Below are 22743 nucleotides of genomic sequence, written 5' to 3' on the forward strand. Positions count from 1 at the left end.
CATAGGTTGGGAGAGGAGGGGGGAGCATTTCAGCTTGATAGTGTGTGAAATCCTTGTTTTTTTTTTGTTTTTTTTTGTTGTTTTTTTCCCACGCATAGCATCACGGTGAACTGGATTTTGCTGCATTGTGAAATGTAAAAATGCATTCACTTAGATTTGCTCACACGCCCGAATGCAGTGTAAAATAAAGGCTCCTAGGTTGGAATAGCATGTTTCGAGACGTTCACAGAGGCATCCCTGAGCATGCAACAAAAGAAGCACTGCTGCAAATAGTAGCGCAGTTTGTTGTGAAGAGGAGGGGGGAGGAGAAAAAAAAAAAGGAAAATGAGCTTCAATTAAACACTGACTTGTGTGCTGTGCATCATAATGATTCCCATAAAAAGCTGAGGGCGAGATGCATTCCTGCTGTGACTTCTGAGCGTGAGGCGTATGTGTAGTGAAACCGCAGAGTCCGCACCAGAGCCGAAGGCACCAAGTCTCCTCCTCCCTGCTCCGTTTTCCCACCAACCGCCCATAATTACACTTATTGGCCCCTTGTTTTATGTCTGCTTTAACTGTACACTGCAGCAGTAATGCGATGCGTAGCAGAGGGCCTCGCTTCTGGATGTCTGGACGACGTTGTTGGAAGCGGGGGGTGGGGGGGAACGCAACATAAGTGGCTCTGTCTCCTTCCAGTTCAATGCATTACCTGGAGAAATGTACATTTTGAATGGTTACAGTACATCTATCAAGCCTCTAACCTCCTTTACTGTGGATTTTTCTATTATAGTGTTAGATTTCACCTCTCGTGTCACGATTGCGAAGCTGCTGCGCTCTGACATTTTAAACACTGAAATGATTTCCAGCTCTGAAGCCTCTTTAAATGCTGTATCAGAAGGTCTGTGGGAAGGTAAATGCTGCTTTCATTGTTTAAAACAGCAAACAGCCTTCTTTCTAATTGGATTTCCTTGCAGTTTTCGCCACAAAAATGCGGCCGTTTTGTAATTTTATTCGGCATTGTTCAGCGAATTAGCTTTTTTCGAAATCACTTTTAGAGCCATTTCGCTGATGCAAACATTCCCCTGTTTTAACTTTACAGAAAGTGATGCATAAAATAAAATCTTACGTCTGGGTTTCTGTCTCATCTCTTGATATATTCTTTTGTATTTTTATTTATTTATTTATTTATTTTTTTACCTTAGGGTGATGCAGGCTCCTCTGCAGCAGGCATCAAGGTAAGTCCTGAAAAAATTATTTTTATGTTTTGTTTTGTTTGAAAAATGTGAAAATGTGCTGCCAGTCTGGGGAGACAAAAGAAAAAAAAAGGAAGTCATTAGTTCTTCTGGCTGGAATTCAAAGGTGCAATATATTTGTCAGGAAATATGTGAGACCAGTGGCGGTACTATAACAAGTACAAACAGTCTACTAGCACCATCATGTTTGCCTTGCGACTAAAATGAGAAGATTTTCCTAACTTTTCTCATTCCAACAATGTTCGGTGAGTCAAAGAGACCCTGGAGAAATTTATGTAAAATTTGAAACTACATGGGAAGAGAAATGTGCTGAAGTGAAATTGCTCAAACTAAGCTGTTCTTGGCATTATATCTTAGTCAATAAACAAGCTACTCAGTCAAGTATCTTCCTTTATTGTGACAAAAGCTAAAAGTTAATTTAAAATATTGAAACGGTGAATGCTTCGATCAACTAAGGTGACTGTTTAACATATTAAGAAATGGCTTCCAATCCCTAATTTATTCTGCAGAGACATGAAAGGCACGCATGTAAAGACAAAATGAAACCACTTTGAAACAGGCTTTCTACATGTTTAGCAAAGTTTTTGTCTGAAATTTTTGACTGCCTTTCGCTCATTTTCAGTTCAGATATTCCTTTTAAAGAACCTGAATATTCTTTAAATTTTAGTGTGAAAAGGATACAAACTTCACTGTCATTCTTACGGCAATTCTAACAAGACGTTGACAGATCGCTGCCCTGGATGAAAAGCCTCATAGCCCACATTAAAGACATTGATTCATCTCTTGGGCTTTAATAGACTTTTATGTCTGCATGACTCATAGTTTGGTGTGTTAGTTGAAAGGTTGTCAGTTCTCTCCACGTTTCTCTTGGACAAAACGTTGAGCCTCAAGAGGCCCTGATCTGTGGATCTGCGAGTGATTGTTTATATGAACATGGTCTTTTGTCTAAATCCACTGTAATTGGTCAGAAACACTAGGAAAGTTCTGGATAAAAAGCCGTGCAGCTCTGGTTCAGATGGTCTGTAAATGAAGCAGCTGAGAAGAACACGGTGTTATGTCTTGCAGGGCGAACCGGGAGAACCTGGACGGAGCGGACAGAAGGTAATCACTATTATTTCTTTTGAGTTAAATATTTTCACGAATGAACAGAAACGTGCAACGGACAAGTTCTGTCTGTGCATACTGATAATGTCTGTTCACAGTGTCAATGCCCATACCTAGACGTACTCAATAGAAGGGGAAGCTTTTATTCCAAGATATTTCAATTAAAGGTTGGTTATCGCAAAGCCTAGTGGAGTCTGTTGTGCAAAATATGTTTTCTACATTAGAAAGGCTCGGTTAAATCTGACCCCTAAAGCTGACTATTGTAGAGCTGTGATTCAGTTTTTCAGGCATCACAACCTCTCAGAACACCATACTAACATTTGTGGGTATGTTTCCCCTTTTTGTTTAGGATTTATTTAGGCTTGTCTAACTTTACCAGACTCTCGCATTAAATAGCTTTGCTTCGGTGCAACTCAAAAGCATTGGCAACTTGTCTACGTGTTTATTGCCTTCAGAGGCAACAAACTAAGGTGCTTTGCAAAACTTTGGCTAATCGCATCACCCCAAAGCCTTAACATATTTTATTGTCGTTTTATTTGCACCCTTAAACTTTTCCACGATATGGGGGGGTGGTATTTTGGTTTTATAGACCAGCACAAAGTTTTGCATGACTGTGATGTCGAAGGTACAGAAATCCAGGGCAACCAATTACCTGGAGGTTTGCACATCTTTAGTGGCCATTGGTTGAGAAGTAGGCTTTGCCCTGTACAGGTGACCGGCCCATTAAAGGGTAACATAGAGACAAACAACCATGCACATACACTGAATGCTAAGGGCACAGGAGTAATTATCATGCCTGTTTTTGTGGAAGCTGGAGTACCCAGAAAGAGCCCCTTATGTGCAGAAAGAATGTGTTTACTACATTTTAATCCCATGCCAGGATTTAAGTCTGGGAACTTCTTCCTGCAAGACAACTGAAACAACTACCCCACTGTGCAGTAATTCAATACCGGTATGAACACAACTGTAAAGGCCTCAAACGTTTGTTAGAGAACATTAGTGAACGATCAACGCTCCTTGGAGAAGTAATAATCAAAGGCATATCCCACGCTCCGAAGATCTCATGGAGCATTGTTCGTTGCATTATCTGAAAATGGAACAAGTGCGGTTCTGTAAATCTACCAAGATGTGGTCATCCATCTAAACTCCAAAGATCCATAGCCGAGACGGGAGAATCTGTTACCAGATTACTTCACAAATCTGGCCTTTATTAAAAAAAAGCAGCAAGAAGAATACCATAAGGAATCTTTCTGATGTTTGCCCAAGACCAGGTCAGTGGTTCCCAACCCTGGCCCTGCAGGTTTTATCCGGGTCTCTATTCAAGCAAGTCCAGTTTGTGTTTGCATTGAGCAGAGTGCCAGTGCAGACTGCTCATGCTTTTCCTCAGCATGTAAGCTGGTCCGAACTGATGGCTAAGGCAGATGGAGCTACTTGCAGGGCAATCCTTGAGGAACACCTCAAAAGAATTGAAACTGGGGTGGAAGTTCACCTTCCAGAAGGACAACAACCCTAAACACACAACCAGAGCTAAAACGGAGAATAATGTGATGCGATATGAAGACTAACGTTCAGATGCTACTTGTCCGGTCTGACTGAGCTAGAGCTCATTGTCAGATAATGGGCCAAAAATATCAATCTTTACATATGAAAAGCTGGAAGAGGAGAAAGTCACTCTCACAGGCGATAAATACAAATATATTCCACACAATGTTTCTGTTTACTTAAGAGTGCTGCACTACTTTGAAGTGGAGCATTCAAAGTAGTGGAAAGTGCTCCACTACTTTGTGTTGGTCTATCACATAAAATCCCAATTAAGTGCATCCAAGTTTGCGGTTGTAATGTGGCAAAATCGTTGAATGGGTTTAGTTGAAGGGCAAAGCACTGTATGAATATCTCTGCTAGGCATTGTAAGTCATTGTGATGAAAACTATTGCAAAGCAGAAAGACCTGACTGCAACTGCAATTCTGTCACTTTTTAAATCCTGTGTGTTGCATTTGTTATATTTTTTTTCCCCCTTTATTTTCTCCCTTTTTCTCGCAAACCAGTTTGATTTTCGATGCTGCGGACGAGACGCAAACCGTCTCACTTTCTCGAATATTTCATACTCAACCTGTTTCTGCAGAAACATAAAAAAAAAAAAAAAAAAAAAAAAAAAAAAAAAAAAAAAAAAAACCTATCTCCAATCGTCTTTAGAAATCCAGGGTTAAAGATATTTCCCATTGGATGATTTTTGCCAAATAACTGCTGGTAAAGTGTTTGTCCACAAGAAAGATTTTTATTCATTAATTTACAGTCCCTTTCATAAGCCACAAAGTAACTTTACAGCCTTCTCTCTGATCCCGCAAGTGTCGTTAAAGTTGATCATTCTCGTGCAGCACTAATCATTTCTTTTTCAGAAGCCATAAATACAAGGGGCCTAATTGAGCATTAAATTATCCCCAGTCCAAATTTTAATCTTTGAAGTCTCACAGATGCCTCAGAAAGGACATGACCTCTGAATTTTTTTATTTTTTTTATTTTTTTTTTTATTACCTAAAGTTGGATCTCATACTGGGTTCGCTGCTCAAAACTTCTGGAGTTTTTGACTTTTTTCTTTTTTTTTTGCAACAGAAAAGTTGGGTAAAATGGGAGCTTCCCACGCTGCCAGACTCTAATGATCCACAAGTCACTGCAGCTCTCCCAAACAGCTTCTGCAACCGTAACCCAACGTGTCTGACAGTTTTTCCTTTTTAGAAACCGGGTCTTTTCACACCTGTCCGAACCAATAAAACCTTCAAACTGAAACTCTGCTGCTCCTTGTGAAGGGTTGAGTGTTTATAACAAGCACTAATCAGACTGTCAAGCTACAGCTGCATGAGCTAGTATTTAAAAAAACAAAACAAACACACACACAAAAAAAGATGCATGTGCCTTCTGTTCTGCTAACGCTCCCATCCCCATTCAAGCAAATGACAGTCAACTCAAGCCAGGAGACTGCTTTCCAGAGCCGCGGCAACTCGATAGCCAGCGAAAACAAAAACAGGAAATAACGTGTAGAGCTAATAATAATAATAATAATAATAAAAAAACCCAACGAGCCTACAAATGAGGCTTGACTCAGCTTAGCTTGGCTTGGCTGTAACATGTCGCACTCTTCCTGTGTAGGGAGAGCCAGGACTTCCAGGGCTGCCTGGACTCCCAGGGATAAAGGTAATTGCTTCGCTGTTTTCATCCCCCCCTCTGAGTCATGTCCACCCGGTGTTGTCCGTGTCCATCCGCTTCTGCCCCACCTGAGAGAGCTCAGAGCAACTCGGCTCACCCATTGTCATGGCGCTGAGGTCTGACAATCTTGCTTTTTTTTTTTTTTTTTTTCCCCCTCCATCCGCTGAGGGATTTGCACGCAGATGTGAGCGCTCCCATCTGCAGGAGCTGCTGCCGGAGCCACCTTCACAAGTGCAGTGAAAACTTTGGATTTTTAGGGCTAAATTTGTGCGGGGTAATTGTGTCATTCCGAATTTGTGAATAGCATCCGTTTTGAGAGCCTTAGCCCACTTCCTGAAAATGTCTGGAGAGTCTGGAAATTCTGCTGTCGGGGAGTTTGTTCAGATGCTTTCAATTTGAGCTCCGAGGACGAGGTTTTACGCAGTTAGCAGCTTACCTAGAGCGGGTGACTCTCTGAATGTCTTCAGCAGGGGTGAAAATTTAGTCATTAAAAAAGTTTCACAAACCGGATGGTTGTTTCAGACAAACTTTTGTGTCATGTTATAGTTTCTAAAAAATGTTGGGGTTTCCCCCCCCCCACCCCCAAATACGTATATGATTATTTAATTATATTTATGTAAAAACGCATAAAATGATGATGGCTTGAGTGTGCTGTCCTACAGTTCACACTCATGTACTTCACCGTGACACATCTGCTTGTTTTCTAGGTAATTGAGTATTTTCCAAAGCAAAACACAAGACTAAATTACCTTCTGCTGATAGACATTTATTGAAGTGACATTTTCTTACAGCATACGTTATCGGCTTCAGGAAGTTGTATTGAAATTGTTGGTCGTCTGGTACAAAGACGGGCAGAAAACTGTAAGAGTATGCCGTGGCGAATGATGAGCCAAAAGTACGAACAAGACATCGACTGGCCTCATTAGAAATCAGCCACTAAAATAACTCTGGTGAGTCACTTTCCTGTTCTTTTCCATTCCTCCGTCAAACTGTAAGCTCACCGGCTCTTGAGAAAGTCTGTTGGTTTCTGTTCACCGATTTACATCGACAGCGTCTTGCTGCCAGCTACACCTGGCTGCTCGGGTGGAGCAGCCAGGCTGTCGAAACCGAACATTGTTCTCTGGCAATAAAGGAAAACTGCTTTGTTTCCTACTTCAGTTTCTCATTCCTTTTCAAGAAGACTTTGAAAAAGACTTAATGCGATGGCGTGCCACGAGATCTCGTTACACTCCTCGTCATCAGTGTAAATGTCCATGTAAGGCAAATGTTGCAGCACTTTAAAGGTCTATAAAATAGAGGGTTCTCGTTCACAGCTGTGAAATATTTGAGATTTGAATAATTTGAAATTGTTTCCAGATCCTAGAAATCCACTTCGGTTTTGACCGCTCAGCCCCGCCCCTCTCCATTCAGCTTTCTCCTTTGAGGAACACTGCTTAATTAAATTTTAGACCTTCAGCAAGTTATCTGGATTTTGAGACCTCAGGTTCTCATAAACTGTCCACAGAACCCCAGTTTACTCCAGGTCGTTTAAGGGAGGAAGTTTAATTAGTCACATCTTTAGGATTTTTTTTTTATTATTATTTTTTTCTGGTTTGGAAAGCAATAGTACAGAAGCTAAACATGCAACCAGCACTTAATAACCTTCTCATGTTAGTGTAGTCACATTAACGTATCTCAGGACCACTGGCTTGAAAAAATAACGTGTTTGAGCTGCGAGTGCTGACACAGGCATGCCGCTGATGCTTGTTCCTGTTTTCCGGTTTGTGTTTTTCTCTCTCTCTCTCCCTTTTCTTTATGTGCCTGCAACGTGTTTGCCTTGTTTTTAAAAAAAAAAAAACAAACAAAAAAAACTTTCATTTTACATTTCATACACTCCTGTTTTTACTTAGCAGGCCTGCATGTTTGATGTGATTCTTAAAACGTTCTGCTAACGTGGCACTTTAACAGGTTCTGAGCTCGCCTTGCACCTTTATTCCCCCTCTGCATACTTTGCTGTTTGGTTTAACACTTAGAGAACTAAATGCCCATCACTTCATGGAGGGCCTTCCTGAGCACATGAAGCGCTCTAGAAGGGACTTTGGTTGCTGCTTTACAACCAAATGCGGTACAAACCCAGTGCAGCATCATACTTCATACTGGCAGCTGGGTAAAAACGTGAAGTGCCGTTTATTTTTTATGGTTTTTTTTGCACACTCTACCTCATTTCTTAGGGTCTTGATGAGTTTCTGCTAAGGCCCGTCGTATCATATGTTCAGGCTCATGAGAAAGAAAAATGTTAGTATATGTGAAACTAAAGGAGCAATTAACAAATTGCCTGTCGTTGTGATTAATGCATGCGATCCTCGGTCTGCTTGTGTGCACGTGGGAGTGTGCGAGCAGCAGTAAGTGCATGCCTGTCCTTACGAATGTATTCGGTCACTCGTCTTGCGTGTGCCGTTTAGCGCTCCTTAGAAACGCCCAGTGGAAAAGTGAGTAATCACAGTTTTTTTTTTTGTGTGTGTGTGTGTGTTTTTTTGTTTTTTTTTTTCTTTCGGGTGTTTTTTCAGGGTGAGCCAGGATTCCTCGGCCCCCAGGGAGAACCAGGACTTCCAGGACTCCCAGGAACTAAAGTGAGTGACGTCAGTTTTCCTGACCGATCCTCTTTCGTGTCGCGACGGTGATCGACGACGAATCGGATGCGACGGTTTTTGTTTTGTTTTGTTTTTTTGACAGATTTTTAATAACCCTGTGCTAACAGAGCAGCGGATAGCGTGTTGTCATGTCACCGACACTATTAAAACTCTGTCTCCACTAAATGTCAGAGTGAGCTAATCCTCTGCTGCTTCCTTTGAGTCATGACATTATCCTACTGTGGGGCCAGAGGTGATGATCCAAACATCAGGCAGCTTGCAGTGCTTTGATAATCAGAATGTATTCTCTTTGCATCGCACTCTACTGCGTTGAGCAACATTTTGTTAGTTCTACGGGGAACTAAAGGCAGATCTGTTCTGGGACCCTCATAACTCGGTTTTTATTACAATTAAATTACATATAAATAAGGGCTTTGCGAGTTCTGTTCTGTAGCTGCTGATTTTACTCTCTTGGAAGATGGTCCGGTGCAGAGAGGTTTCCCCTTTTTCGCCAACAACAACTGTGCCACAAGGTTTTTACTTTATTCTGTGTGCTGGACAGCTAGTGCAATGTGTCAGCGGGACCAAAAAAAAAACTTTGCAGGACTTATTTATCCTCATCTACTTAAACTTGGGTCGGTACCTCATTTTTAAGGGTGCAACTGTTTTTTTCCAAAAATATCTACTGATGTAAAAATCATGAGTCATCCTGTAGTTTCCTTTAGCTTGATCCTTCATTCTAACAATTTACGCAGGTTTGGTAAAGTTGTAGAAAGTTTCAGCTCCACAGCTGCCTTTTTCGCTGCAGAAAAAAAAACATTATTATTTACAAGGCTTTAGCTCCATATGCGAGGATACAGTTTTTTTTTTTTTTTGTTTTGTTTTCTGTGTGATCGTTTTGTTTTGGAGGGGATATGCTCCCAACTTCAGAGGACGCACATTACGCGGTGCGCTTGGGAACAAAATGGATAGCAAATGGCTTTGACCTGCAGTGACGGGTACATGCCGCTGTAGCTGGCATCACTTTCACATCCACCACCAATGGGGGGGTTGTGCTGCTGAACCTGCGTCGTGACGCTGCATATCTACGACAGGAGTCACCGTTTCTACGTAGTCGTTTTGTTTTGTCCAGCGTCGAGAACGTCCTTAGCAGTGAGGTTATTTTGCAGCTGCCATAATGATCAGTTTCTCTTGAAGTCGCATGGCTCGTAAAGGAGAGCTACCAGACCAAATTTGGTTTCCAGAAAAAAAATCACAAAAGTATGAAACACAATATAAACATTTGGGACATAGTGAGTGGGGGGGGAATAAGCTGCGGTTTTACCGCTTCTGGTGATGGCTAAGTTGATTATTGAGGTCGCTGGTCAAGGACGATGCCTGGTTTTTAACAGACCCGATAAGTGATGATTACCAGGTGATGTCGATGGCTGTATGATGGATGCAGGGCTGGCGGTGGTTGATTCTTGAAGATGTTTCACTTTTCCTTTAAATAATGTTGTTTAGTTAGTTCTAAGCTGAATTCTGAGGAACCTCTGAAGAGTTGAAGCCTTTTGGATGAGACATAAAATACCCTAAAAAAGCAGCTCAGCAGCACAAATAAAGATAATGCCTTCAAATTGTTTATTTGGAAAATTAGCTACTAGCAGTCTGTGTGATTAATGCATGCAAAGGCAGAATTTTGTATTTCTTAGGTTAAATTTATTGAGAATCCTAAAGATAAAATGAACAGAGTATAGTACTTTTCCACTATTGTGGTTTAAATAGAGCTGTTAGCTGGAGCAAGATCAACTGGAGGATCATGTATCCTGCATCATGTCTTTACTGGATTTTTTTTTTTTTCCTGTGGCTGAGAAACATAAATTCCAGACATTCACTTGACTGTAGATGCCCTTTTTAAGCAACTTGTAGTTTGTCCTGCTTTTATTTTTTCCACAAACGAGACAATATGCCCTCAAGGTCAAATATGTATGCAGGAATTGAATTAAATAATAGTAAAAAGCCAAAACAGCCACAATTCAAAGAGTATTAAAAGACCTTCGGAAAGTCTGGAGACCTATTCGTCAAGACCATTTTAAAAGATTTCAGGAAAGACTTGGCTGCTTGGAAGGAAAGTGTAAAAAAAAATTAAAAGTTTGTGTGGTTGTAAATGTGCGTACAATCAAACAAAACAACTTATTACTGCTGCATGACGATCCTCGAAGGCCAGGACTCTCCATGTTTCTGGTGTTTCCCTGACTCAACGAAACTAAATCAAGTGAACAGTTCCTGAGCGCGCCACTGCTGACCTAGAAGACTTAGGTCAGCAGCAATTTATCCGTTTGAAGATGAAGTAATTTATCCGTTTGATTCAGCTGTGTCCCATGAGGACTGTTGGACTCCCCTCTTCTAAAGCCGTCCTCCCACCTATAAAAACACCCATGTGTTTTGTTCAGTCGCTCTTTGTCATTCTCCCAGTGAGCGTCTTCTGAGCAGCGTGTGTTCTTTGGCCTTAACAGGGCGAGAAAGGTGACCACGGACCAGCAGGAAAGGGTGATCGAGGAGAAATCGGACCTGCTGGGCCAAAGGTGAGGACATGAAGCACACGCCGACCCACGGCAGGATGAACGAGGCTCACATCTGTGACTGTGCTGCCATCTAGAGTATTCCTTCTGAAAACAGCATTTATCCTGTTTCAGATCCTGAAAAGTAGAACTTATAATTTATTAACATACTAAGAAATCCACTTTTTTTTGTTTTTTTTTTCCAAAGAAGAAAGCTGTTTTAACGATCATTACCATGATGTTCTAGGATCTCCAAGGTGTTGGGAGTTACGTAAACCGACTCCAAATGAGTTCACCGCTTTGTTTGTGTCTGCCAGGGACCCTGCTGGTAGCGTAAGCTGCAGTCTAAACTTAGAGGACTCGGATGACTCTTGCACATATCCTGTTAGAAGCCCCAAGTTAGACCCAGGATTAGTTAGGGAGAGTGTTCAAATAAACACGTCCTCTGTTGCTCAGCAGTGGCATCAGATTAAGAGATGTTTGTTTTTAAGCTTTGTTTTTAACCCAGGTGTTGGTTCCCCAAGAGGAGTCTGGGAGGTTGATGATATTTCCACACCGAAATGTGCATCAGATGTCCGCTCCAAGTCATTTAATACCTGAGACGTGTAGTTTAATTTATTTTACTACCCTTGGCAGGGTTCACAAGGAGAGTCTGGTATGCCTGGACCTAAAGGGTCAAAGGTGAGTACGGCTCAGATGCTTACTTTGATTTGGTGAACAGCAGACATTCACAGCACCTTTCCTAGGTTTTGGTACCCCTGGTAACAATGTGGAAATGAGGTGGAATATTATCAAATGCTGACAATTTTAAAGACCAAACTCTATTCTATATATATATATATATAATGTGTGTGTACATATAGATAGATAGGTAGATATGTGATATTTTCTTGTGATTGCTGTGACTGTAAATATGGGTACGTTTGGTTGAGTAGCTATTTTTTTATTATTATTTCCTGACTTATGAAGAATGACTCCTTCTGTATGTCATGCTCTCTAGTTTTTCCCATTTTGAAGAGCATGTTGAAAAAACTGAACACGGATATGTTGATATATAAATTATAAATATGCTAAAAGTTTTATTTTATTTTATTTTTCCTTCTGTTTATTTTTGTGAGACAGTAATAATAAATATTTATTCTAAGAGCCTAGAACACATCTTTACCAGGAGTATTTCCCTATATATTTATATATTTAATTTTGGCTGTAACGGCTCTCCGTAATGGAATGCGGAAATGACAGTTTTAGAGAAAAAAAAAGTCAAACATAAATGTATGTATAAATGCAAAAATCATCACATTTTCACTTTTGTGCTGTTGCTTTTTTAAATCCACTCTTGTGATCATTTGTAAGCCTACATCATGATTCATGCCTTCTCATAAAAAGTCTTCTCATAAGGCTTTTTATTCATTTATTTTCCCTAATAAGACTTGTACAGATGTAAATTTTTTATTTGTTGTTTTATGTAAGGGGGATACTGGAGATAAAGGAGATTTGGGATCTATTGGCCCAAGAGTAAGCACTTATTTCAATTCTTTAAATTGTTCACTTAGTATTTCTGCATGCTTTTTACTCAAACTTTTGTGACGCTGCTCCCTAAGAACTGCTCACCACTAGGGGGCAGAAATGACCTCTTAGTCAGAGTAAGAGGCTGAAGTTAGGACGTGTCATTTCTATTGATATGTGGCTCTTGGTGTGTTGCAGGGTCCTCCTGGGCAGAAAGGAGACAGAGGAGCCACTGAAATCATCGACTACAATGGAAACATCGAAGAAGCTCTGCAGGTCAGACATGTTGTTGCCTAGCTGGTGCATTTTTATCCCTCTCATGTCTAGCAGAGCACAATGACAGATCACTTTTTGTTTGCCTTGGCCTCTCACTGAAGTATAAGTAATGCTCCATCATGCCATGCTGACACCAATGCTTTCCTGTAAAGATATTCTCCAGTTTCTGTCACTTGGCCTTTGTTCATGTTGTCAGATAAATTGAAAACGTCTCTTAAGCGCAACTGAAGAAAAGTGTTGTCCCAACAGTTTCAAGTGACCTGTGTAATCTTATCTCTTACCTGCTTTCCGTTCCTACTCTTTCGGCCCCACTGCAGAGGATTACCACTATTACAGTCACGGTAAATAGGTTGTGTGTGTGTGCGTGTGTGTATTCTGTGTAGTGTGTCACCATCACGTTTGATCCATCTTTGTCCCAGCATGGAGCCGACGCCACACCAGCACTGGTTTGCACGGCCCTGTGTGTGTGTGCGTGTGTGTGCGCGTGTGTGTGTGTGTGTGTGTGTGTGTGTTCATACGTCCAGCAGCGTGTTTGCTTTACGGTGAATGAAGCGGTGTCCTGTGTCACTGTTGTGTTTCTGTCCGTACACTAAGTGTCTGAACAATTTCATTTTAAAGTAATCATTTGTTTTTCTTTTATCTAGTTGCAAGAAATTAGAATTAAAATACATTCAGGCAAATATATTTTAATACGTGAGCAAAGAAAAACATATTTTCTGTTTTCTGATTACTTGACAAATCTTGCCTGAACGTTCTTTCTTTTTCAGCAAATTGTTGCAATAAAGTTTCTTCTTAAACTTTTTTTGTTTTCATTTTCATTTTTAAACGCAATTTGAATGCTTAGAATGAAGGTAGGATCCAGAAATCAATATTTAGTAGAATAACCATGATTTTTCTCAGCTTTCATGCCTCAACATGCTCCTCGGCAGCAATTGTCGTCGGGTTTTGGTGATCAGTAAAGTGATGCGTAGAATCCAACTCTGGTATAAAATATCTGTCATGTAGAGATGCTGATTTTTGATTTCAGCGGTAAATTTATAACTCATTGCACAGTATTGCGAATCGGTGGGAGTTTTGTTTATTTTCCATATATTCGGAACTTAATCACAAGGATGCTTTTTCAGTTCTAATAAAAATGTCTTCCTTTGTTTTAAGTGGCGGAATATGGGCTATTCATAACATTACAAAGCAGCATCTACATTCTAACATCCAAATGTGATTTATTTTTTATTTTTTATTTTTTTTGTGGTTGCAATTCACTCCTTGTTCTGTTCTTTGCATGCGTCTCTCACTTCAGCATTCACGGTGTGAGACTGACTTCTCATGTGGTTCTACTGAAACCAAATCATCGTTCTCATGGTGTTTCTTCCTTTTAAAAACTGTTGTGATGGTGTAAATACATAGAGGTTCGTCTCAGAGCTGAACGGAGTCACCATTGGTTTCTGTCACTGTTTTTGTACAGGGTCCTCCTGGGCCACCCGGACCAATAGGACCACCAGGCTTTAAGGTGGCATTTTCACCCTCTTGTACCCTTATTGTACAACATCTAAACCTTTAATTGTAGCGCGTGTTATTTTTGTAACAATGCTGTCTGTCGGTGTGGTTTTAGGGAGATCGCGGTCTCCCTGGTCTTCCTGGACTCGATGGGGAGAGAGTGAGTAGATCGCCTTACTCTGATAGAAGCTCCAAATATGGTTTTGCACACATTTTGCGCACGGTTTGTGAATTACAAACCAAGTGTTGCATTCTGTGCAAGAAGTCCGCTTTGTGTAAATAAATAAGACTGGTTGGATGTAAAGATTTCACGGGTTGAGTTAAGGACTCTGTTGCACAATTTGCTCTGAACTTGCCCTTGAGCGTGAATGGGTGCAGTTTGTAATACTTGTAAGTTAATTTGAAGTATCGTGAATTAAAACTGAATCCTCTGTGTGCGTGCGTGATCTCTCTCAGGGTTTTAAAGGTTCCAAGGGAGACATGGGAATGCCCGGAGCGTCGGGGGAGAAAGGAAGCACTGGTTTACCTGGCTTACCTGTAAGAATCACAGATGCTATTAGAGTAACAACGGTTTCTTAGAATGCGTCTTTATTCAACATGCTCAAACAATTCACCTCATAATGCTCGTTCATAACAGGGCGTTAACGGAGCAAAAGGAGACAAAGGAGATCCAGGACTTCCAGGTCCACAAGGTCCATCTGTGAGTAACGTATAGATAATGAAAACGCATTAAATAGAGTCTGAGCTTTTTATAGCCATACATGCAAGGAGCTATTGTTAATAGAGTGAAAATAAGGTTGTCATTTGAGGATTTAGTTTTGTATGTTATTTACATTTTCAGATAACTGGCCCTCCGGGGCCACCGGGACCCCACGGGCCCTCGGGACCCATGGTGAGTTTGGGGGTTTTGTAATGTTTTCTGTTTCCCCTGAACGTAACGTATGAGGCAAACCCTTGTTTGTTTCTGGTTTGTTTATTTCTTCAAGAGAAAAATCCTCTGATCCTCCTCAATCGACAAATGACTTCATTAGCCACGTTACCACCTTTCGACCTAACGTGTCCCTTTTGAATGTTTTTCAGGGACCCCATGGCTTCCCAGGGCCTAAGGTAAATGTTGTTTAAAATACATCAAGAGATACAGTGAAAATTGTTCATACCCCTGGCAAATTTCTACGTTGATATCAGTTTCTTTCAGCCAAAAGCCTGTGCTGAAGTGCAGCAGGCGTCTCTCTGCACTGTTTAATGTTCAGAGACTTGTGGAAAATAGTTTGTACCTCTCTCAATAATAAACCGTCCCTCTGCATTACATCTGTCAAACCCACAGCTACAACCATCAACTCTCGTCTGCTTCTCTGTGAAGTTCTCTCTTTGCACAGCCTGTCGGGTTACGTGTCGCTCATCTTGTGTGTGAAGGTCTGCAGTTGCGTCACGCGTTTCCTTTCTCGCGTTTGGCTTTCTGAGTAATGAAGACCGAATTGCTTTAGATTTTTTATTTTCCAACATCCTCCCGTTTCACAACCGTGCACCGCTTTGTTTCAGTCTAAAATCGCGTCAAAATGAATTGCAATTTTAGACGTTTAGGCGACAAAAAGTCCAACGTTATAAGCAGCACGAAGGTGTTCAGCATCAGCTTCCCATAACCGTCTTCTCCGTCGACACTCCGCAGGGAGAACCTGGTTTGCACGGACTGAAGGGCATGAGAGGGGAACCGGGACACAAAGGAGATCGTGGCCACATGGGTCTCCCTGTGAGTTGAGCAGTAGCACAAAACATCTTAAAAGATGTTAAGATTCACATCTATCTTAGAATATTCCTTTTTATTTGATCAAGGTACTAGTCGCACATACATGTTTGTTTACGTGAGTTTGTGTGTACATGCGTGTGTCCAAAGTGCCTTGTCCACGTTCTGTCTTCATTTTCATTTGCCTGGACTTGACTACCTTAGCCAAAGCTCCCTGTGATTTAGTTTGCTGTGAACCCTGCCATCAACCTGTCCTAATAACAGTGTTCATCTGGTACTAATCCCGCCTTGTTCATGTCACTCATACCTCCATAACCTCACAGGGAGCCTCCGGCTTGGACGGCAAGCCCGGAATTAGGGTGAGTGTCATGTGATCAAGGGGCTTCACCACCCAACATCTTTCTCTCTCTCTCTCTTCCTCCCTCCATGAAGTTAATTTTTTCCCCTTCAGTTTTTTGTTTTTCTTGTCACCATATTATTTGCACATTGTTCCAAAATGCAAATAATGTAAGCTTTTTTTTTTTTAAAGTATACGTTTCATGTTATCAATCCTCTAAGTGAAACGAAGGCACAGAAAGCTCAAAACATTTTGAGACTCCTGTTTTGTCCTGTGTCGCATTAACACACACTCATACATTAACTGTGTCAGCGGTGTCTCGTAAGCATCCTTTGTGGCCAATGCACGTCTACGAGCTGTGTGTGCTGGCTGTAGCTCAGGTTCTATATGAATACCGTACAGCTACATCACTTTTTTTTTTTTTTTTTTAATCAATGAACTTATGAAAATAGAGCGGGTATTAGTCTAAAAGTTGTTAACTCACCCTGGCAACAATACTCTCCGCAGGGCACAGACGGGCCTCCGGGTCCAGCTGGTCCGGCCGGGCCGAAGGGTGACATTGTAAGGCTGAAACTGCGTTCTTTTCATAGATCTGACAGACGATGCAGCTCATGTTGTTGACCCACAATTTTGAGAATTTTTTATAAGTGTAAAGGAAAGCATTGACGTGGGTTTATTTTGTCTCAGGGTGAGAAAGGCGCACCAGGTGAGCCGGGACCTCGAGGACCTTATGGACTACCTGTAAGTTTTACAACATTATCATCCGTTTCATAGATGTGAGGCAAAAAACGGTCGTTAAAATCATAGGCACGTGTAATGAATTAACGGTGTGATTTCGTTTTTAGTGAAATGGAAACACAAAAAATAGTGACACTACGTAAAGGGAAGAAACGAAGTTTGATTTGTTTTATTACCAGCATTTGTATCGCATTGTAATATTATTAGTATTTGATGACATTAAAAACTTATTTTTGCTTTAGGATGTCTCACTCAATTCTGTTGTTAGAAAAGAAATATGTCGTAAGATGCAAAGTTTTAGATTTGACCCCTTAATTTTGAGTAATTCAACTGTTTTGTTGTTTGTAGAGAGTTTATTTATGTAAATGCTTCTCGCTGTGGTTTCTACACCACATTACTAACATCGAGAGAGTGTGCTGTGTTGTAGTGAAGATGTCAAAATTTGCAAAAGTCAAGTTTTTGGCGGTAATTTTTTTTTTTCTCTCTCCCTCTCCAGGGAGCTGCCGGAACGCCTGGTTTGGATGTAAGTTGGTTTGACTTTTTTGTCTTACGAGTTAATTTATGAGTAGAAACAGCTAAACTTTACAGGGAAAATGTAAAAGTAGAAATCGCAGTTTGTTTGTTTTTTGTTTTGTTTACAGAAGTAAAATAATGAAAATGAAACTGAAATGCAAATCTCTTGTTAACATTTCTGTCTATGTTCAAATTAATCATAGTAGTGGACCATGGCTGGCTACTACAGGAAGTTAGAGAAATAATGTTTCAAAACAAAACTTTTGATAAAAAAAAGGAAGGTCTATGGGATTATGTTTTTTTTTTTTACTATTTTTATAAATCATTGTTTTGTTTTTGTTTTTTTAACATGCCACTTCAAGCTCCTAGCTGCCATTTTTCACCATAATGTTCCTAGTGATAGGAAGGATCCTAATTGCATGCTTTCTCCTGGTTTTTGTACCGAGAAGCTTTTCATGTTAAAGCTTAATTTATGCTTGACATATTTACATTCTGCTCAGAATTGAGAGGCACTGAATCAGGCCAGTACAGCTTTTGCAGCATTTATGCTCTGTGTCGCTCGGTATCCTCCTACACTCTAGGCGGCAGTATAGGTCATGTACAGTAAGTGTCCAAAGCTACATAACATGCTAGAAGTGGGAAAACACAATTGTTATTAGCCACATGGTTACACCATGAGCTTAAACAAAGAGGACAAACTTTTATGTTTACTTTTGCTTGGGAGGAAAAGAAAGAGGAGATGCTAAACTTGTCCATGATCTTTTTGGGATCTCTGTATTAGCGAACCTCTGCCAGGAGGAGGAGCTCTTACTTGTCTGCGATGTTTTTCCGCAGGGGATTCTCGCATAGAAAAAATTTCAAGGTGCACTGTGCAAAAAATATGGGTTGTGTAGAGGGAGGCGGTTACTGAAGTGGCGTAATTTGGTCATGAGGAATATGTAAAAGCGTCAAGCATAAGCCCAGCCTAAGCCCAGCCTAAGCCCAGCCTAAGCTGTGAAACAACATGCGGATGGGATCTCCAAGATTCAAAGTCCTCCAGGATATCACTTTCAAATCCACAAAGTTTGGTGGACATTTAAGACATTATCAGTTTTTGTTCGCAACTGATAATGGTAAATTATTGGATAAAGGAAGCAAATGTAGCTTTACTTAACTAAAATTATTTCAGTCCATTTTTTTGTCAGATGTTGATGTAAAATTTTCTACAAAGTTTATTCTTATGCAACTTAAAAAATAACATTTTAAGTCAAAACCCTCCCTTGCTATTTTTTGTTCGCAATTTTTTCTGAGATATTTAAATTAACATTACGGATTAAAAAAAAAAAACCTTCTGATTCTGTTTGATCCTGATCTGGTGAGCTTTGTGTGGATGAGAAAAATCTGATCTCTCGTCTGAAACACAGTGATTAAGCAAAGTTGTACATTTTCAGGGGTTACCTGGATTAAAAGGAGATAAAGGCGACGATGGGGGGAGAGGAGAAAAGGTAGATGTAGATATGGTTTTGAAGCTTATTAATATCTCTAACGTCAGAGGACTGATGTCAATGGACAGTGAAGAAACTTTTGATTTCATTTGCATTTTAAGTGTTTTTTCATCCCTCTAAAGTAAACTGCAATCGAAGAGGAATTGTCCTAATTTACGTCAATTGCTTTTATAATCCTAATGACTTTTCTTTACTTTTGCAGAAACATAAACTATCACCCCCCGCCCTCTCCCACTCCTCTCGAGTCAGATTTTTGTTGTCCCCTCCCATCAACAGTTCCACCATCTCATTGTTTCAGATCTAACTTGATTTTCAGGCATCAAAAAGAGAGATCAACATATAAATCCAAACATGTCCATTGACAACAGGCTCTTCAGTATCATACATGTGTTTTTTTTCCATGTTTCCATGCATGAACATAAAGTAACATATTTCACTTCCCTCATTTCTTGAGCCTGTTGGTAGCCCTTCCTTTCCTTGTTTTTGCTCACATTGTTTGTCTCTGTGATATGTGTATATATATTGTATTTTTTAGACACTGTATACCATTAAGAAGCTATATCCTGTTTCTTTTTGATGCATTAAGTTGAGTTTTGCTCCCCGCTCTAACACAGAAGAAGCTCTTAACATTTCATCTCTTTCAGGTCCTTAAGATCAGTAATAAGATGTTGACTTACACTCATCATAGACATTAAGGATGTAAGAATAAACTGATTTGTACAGGTCTCTGTAATCATTTGTGCATTGATTCAGTCAGTGCCCTGCTTTTTTAAAGGGGCAGGATTATTTTAAAAAAAGACTTTTTTGAGCTTTACAATATGTCGTGATGTAACATGTTTGGAGTATATGCTGGTGAAAATATTAAGAGATTAATAGAGGAGTGGACTGTTGGAAAAAGTAGTTCCTTAAAGAGACAGAAGCCCAGTTTGAAGGCGATAAATTACAATGTGAAATTTTTCTTAAATCATAATTGATATATGGCATTTTTACAACAACTGAAGGTAACATAGTAAATTGATTGTGTTATGTGACTGGAAAACATGTAAAAAGGAGTTTGCAGTGGAGCTCATCAGATACATAAGATTCTTAAAATTGATGACTGGCATCTCATTCTTTTGATTGTTCGTAACCTAGAAAGTGCAAGTTGCTTCACTGAGCAGTGCTGCTAAGGTGCCTCCTTACATTGACTGTGTCCAGTCAATGTAACACTTGGAACACACAGTTCCTCTCCTTAATCTGTGGTCAGCTGGATCCAACACTGTAGAGGAAACATTCTCTGAAAGGCAGAGAGGTGTGATCTTTCCATAGTTGGACCACATTCTCTTGACACCTTTGTTAAGAATTTGGGCCACCATCCCACTTCGCCACTTGGCAGGTGTTGTATTAGTCCTCCTTGCAAAATTGAAGCCACAACAGCCCTATAATGTCCTGACACTTTGGAGTTTGGGAACAACTTTTGTACACAACTCCTGAACATTGTCCAGTCCAATTCCATGTTCCCTGGTCTGGCTTACGGCTTTCCCTGCTACGAGATCCAACTCTCCACCAAGTGGTGTTTTGATGATAGCTCTGACCTTTTGCGCTCCTAAGTTCCCAAGACACACAGCTGCAGGTCTGATGATATGAGGCCACCTTTGACCCAAGGTAGCCTGGTGGCTATTACTTTTTGCTTGATACAGGCAACTCATTGCACGCAAACACACCTCGTATTTAGATTACAACCAAGCAAGTGACTCCACCGTTGTCCACATTGGCACTGAAGCTCACAAGAAGATGCATGAAGATCCTCTGAGATGGTACCCCTCCTAGGACACCATCCAGACACTCCAAGAAGGTCGGTTAATCAGAGCTATTGTTGGACATATAGGAACAGTCAAACTCTTCATTCTTTCTACTCAAAACCACAAAAATGGACCCTCTCCCATACAAGGTGCTCAGCTCAGGGCTTCAGTTTCTCAAAATTTACGATGTTCTTTTGTTGCGACTCAGATGAAACCTGTTTTGACCAGTTTAAATACGTGTCAATGACGAGTGTGTGTCAATTCATTCCTAAAATGATGGTTTTAAAGTAGTGCTTTGACATTTTACTCATGCTAACATGATATGACTCTTTAAAATGTTTGCATGGATGTTGAGTTTTAAAGTTTGTGACTTTATGGAAATCTTGTGACATTTAATTCTGTATTGATGCAGTTTGTACTTTCCTGCTTTCTCTGGTGGTTTTCTCCCTGCTAGTCTTTCTCATCCTTTGTGCCCTTGACACCACTTTGGCAAAGTGTTTCCCACTCGACCTTGTTCCCTGCTTTTTGTGCCCCTTGTTTAAAGAATATTCAATTCTGCCTTGTATTCCTATCTAACTTATCTGACCATGTGCCTTCACTCTTTCTTGGGTTATAGACTTCCCTTCTTTAATCTCTCCTCATAGCAGTAGTAATTGTTGACAAAAATGAATTTAACCTGACCGAACCCTTGTATCCGCAGGGGGAGAAGGGAAAGAAGGGCAAAAAAGGGCCTAAGGGCGAGAAAGGAGAACAGGGTGCCCCAGGATTAGATGCACCCTGCCCATTGGTATGTCCCAACTGTGAGCTGGAGTTTGCCTACCAGCTTCGTGGAGCGGTTGCTCTGAACAAGGAGGAAGCTCCCTCTGGGTCCACTGACTCCCATCGTCAAGCTTTAACAGTCAAGAAATCCCCAACAACATTTGGAAATGTGCTCATTTTCAGTTGGACATAAAAGCTTGCAGTAAAATCCCAAAAAAGCTTGCGACTGGGCCTGATTGTGGAGTCAGAAACCTCAGAGGGCAGCTCCTCCTCCACACTCCCCACGAGTCTGTCGAAACGGACCGATGCAGGGGGTGAAGGGTCGTCCACCTCTCTCCCAGTAACACTCCTAGGTCATCTTTGCAAACAGGGTTTCCGGGGATTTAAGGGTGAAAAGGGGGAACCAGGGCAGCCAGGTCTGGACGGGCTGGATGCCCCGTGCCAATTGGTACAGTATTTCTCTTTTTCCTAAACCTCCTACCTGTGCATGCCACTCACTTTTAGCCCATTAATGACAAATAAACACACTCATGCATGACGTGAGAGCTTGACGAGCATGGTCACCTTACTTAATCGCAGCTTCATTTTCCATTTTTTAGTGACAAACACTAACCCTAACATCTTCACTGCAAGCAGCCTCTTCTAGATAAAACGTGAAATATACAGAATTAATAAATGTTTCATTTGGTCTATCCCTTTAACTGATTCCTGTCTTCCCTTCGAATAAAACTGGAGTAAAAGGCAAAAACTCACGTTTCCCCCCCTCCCTGCTGAGCCCGCCTTGGACCAGTTACCTTTTAACCTGATGCTAACACAGATCCCCTTATACTGATGAGTTAGCCATGCTACAGGCGCATGGATCCCTCTCTCAATCCGTTAACTCTCCTATCCCCTCCTGTTCTTGTACCAATTGGGCCAGACCATTACAAGAAAACAAAATAAAACATCAAGTTGGTTGCCACTGTGGACCTGGAATATTTTCATGATTACTTGTTTTATTTTATTGATGCTCATGCCGCAGAAGCGATGCTGTCTGAGGCGTGAAGATTCTGGTACAATGGGTTGAACTAAATTTGGGGAAATGCATATATTGTGCTTTGCCTTTAACATTTTGCCACTTGTATTTTGTCACTTTAGAACAACAAACCACAGTGTATTTTATTAGGATTTTATAGGATATGTTCAACACAGTTATGAGGAAAGCAACTGATGCTTGGTTTTCAAACTTTAACCAAATAAAAATCTGAAAAGGTTTAGGCTAATGTATATAGCCCCATTTAATTGGATACTCTAAAATTAAGTTCAGCGTGTAAGCAATACCTTTTGAAGTCACCTGTACATAATTTAGTGTAAATATCTCTCAAGTCTTAACATCTCAAAGAACAATGTTAGAAAATCACCTGAACTGGCAGAGTATCGTACAATTA

At 40.6% G+C, this 22743-nt stretch overlaps 1 protein-coding gene across 1 annotated transcript in view; it reads left to right on the forward strand.

Moving 5' to 3' along the window:
• Window positions 1-22743, forward strand: part of col25a1 (collagen type XXV alpha 1 chain) — a 199112-nt gene that overhangs the window by 170223 nt on the left and 6146 nt on the right. Inside the window, exons 17-36 of the mRNA XM_016675245.1 lie at window positions 5482-5526; window positions 8085-8147; window positions 10643-10711; window positions 11324-11368; window positions 12158-12202; window positions 12392-12469; window positions 12787-12810; window positions 13932-13976; window positions 14079-14123; window positions 14420-14500; window positions 14601-14663; window positions 14805-14855; window positions 15044-15070; window positions 15630-15710; window positions 16028-16063; window positions 16549-16602; window positions 16729-16782; window positions 17276-17302; window positions 18723-18776; window positions 21687-21764. Coding sequence (XP_016530731.1) covers window positions 5482-5526; window positions 8085-8147; window positions 10643-10711; window positions 11324-11368; window positions 12158-12202; window positions 12392-12469; window positions 12787-12810; window positions 13932-13976; window positions 14079-14123; window positions 14420-14500; window positions 14601-14663; window positions 14805-14855; window positions 15044-15070; window positions 15630-15710; window positions 16028-16063; window positions 16549-16602; window positions 16729-16782; window positions 17276-17302; window positions 18723-18776; window positions 21687-21764 — 1065 coding nt within the window. The remainder of the gene's footprint in view (window positions 1-5481; window positions 5527-8084; window positions 8148-10642; window positions 10712-11323; window positions 11369-12157; window positions 12203-12391; window positions 12470-12786; window positions 12811-13931; window positions 13977-14078; window positions 14124-14419; window positions 14501-14600; window positions 14664-14804; window positions 14856-15043; window positions 15071-15629; window positions 15711-16027; window positions 16064-16548; window positions 16603-16728; window positions 16783-17275; window positions 17303-18722; window positions 18777-21686; window positions 21765-22743) is intronic.

This window comes from Poecilia formosa, unplaced genomic scaffold (assembly GCF_000485575.1).
Source record: "Poecilia formosa unplaced genomic scaffold, Poecilia_formosa-5.1.2 Scaffold111, whole genome shotgun sequence".
NCBI classification, from domain to species: Eukaryota; Metazoa; Chordata; class Actinopteri; order Cyprinodontiformes; family Poeciliidae; genus Poecilia; species Poecilia formosa.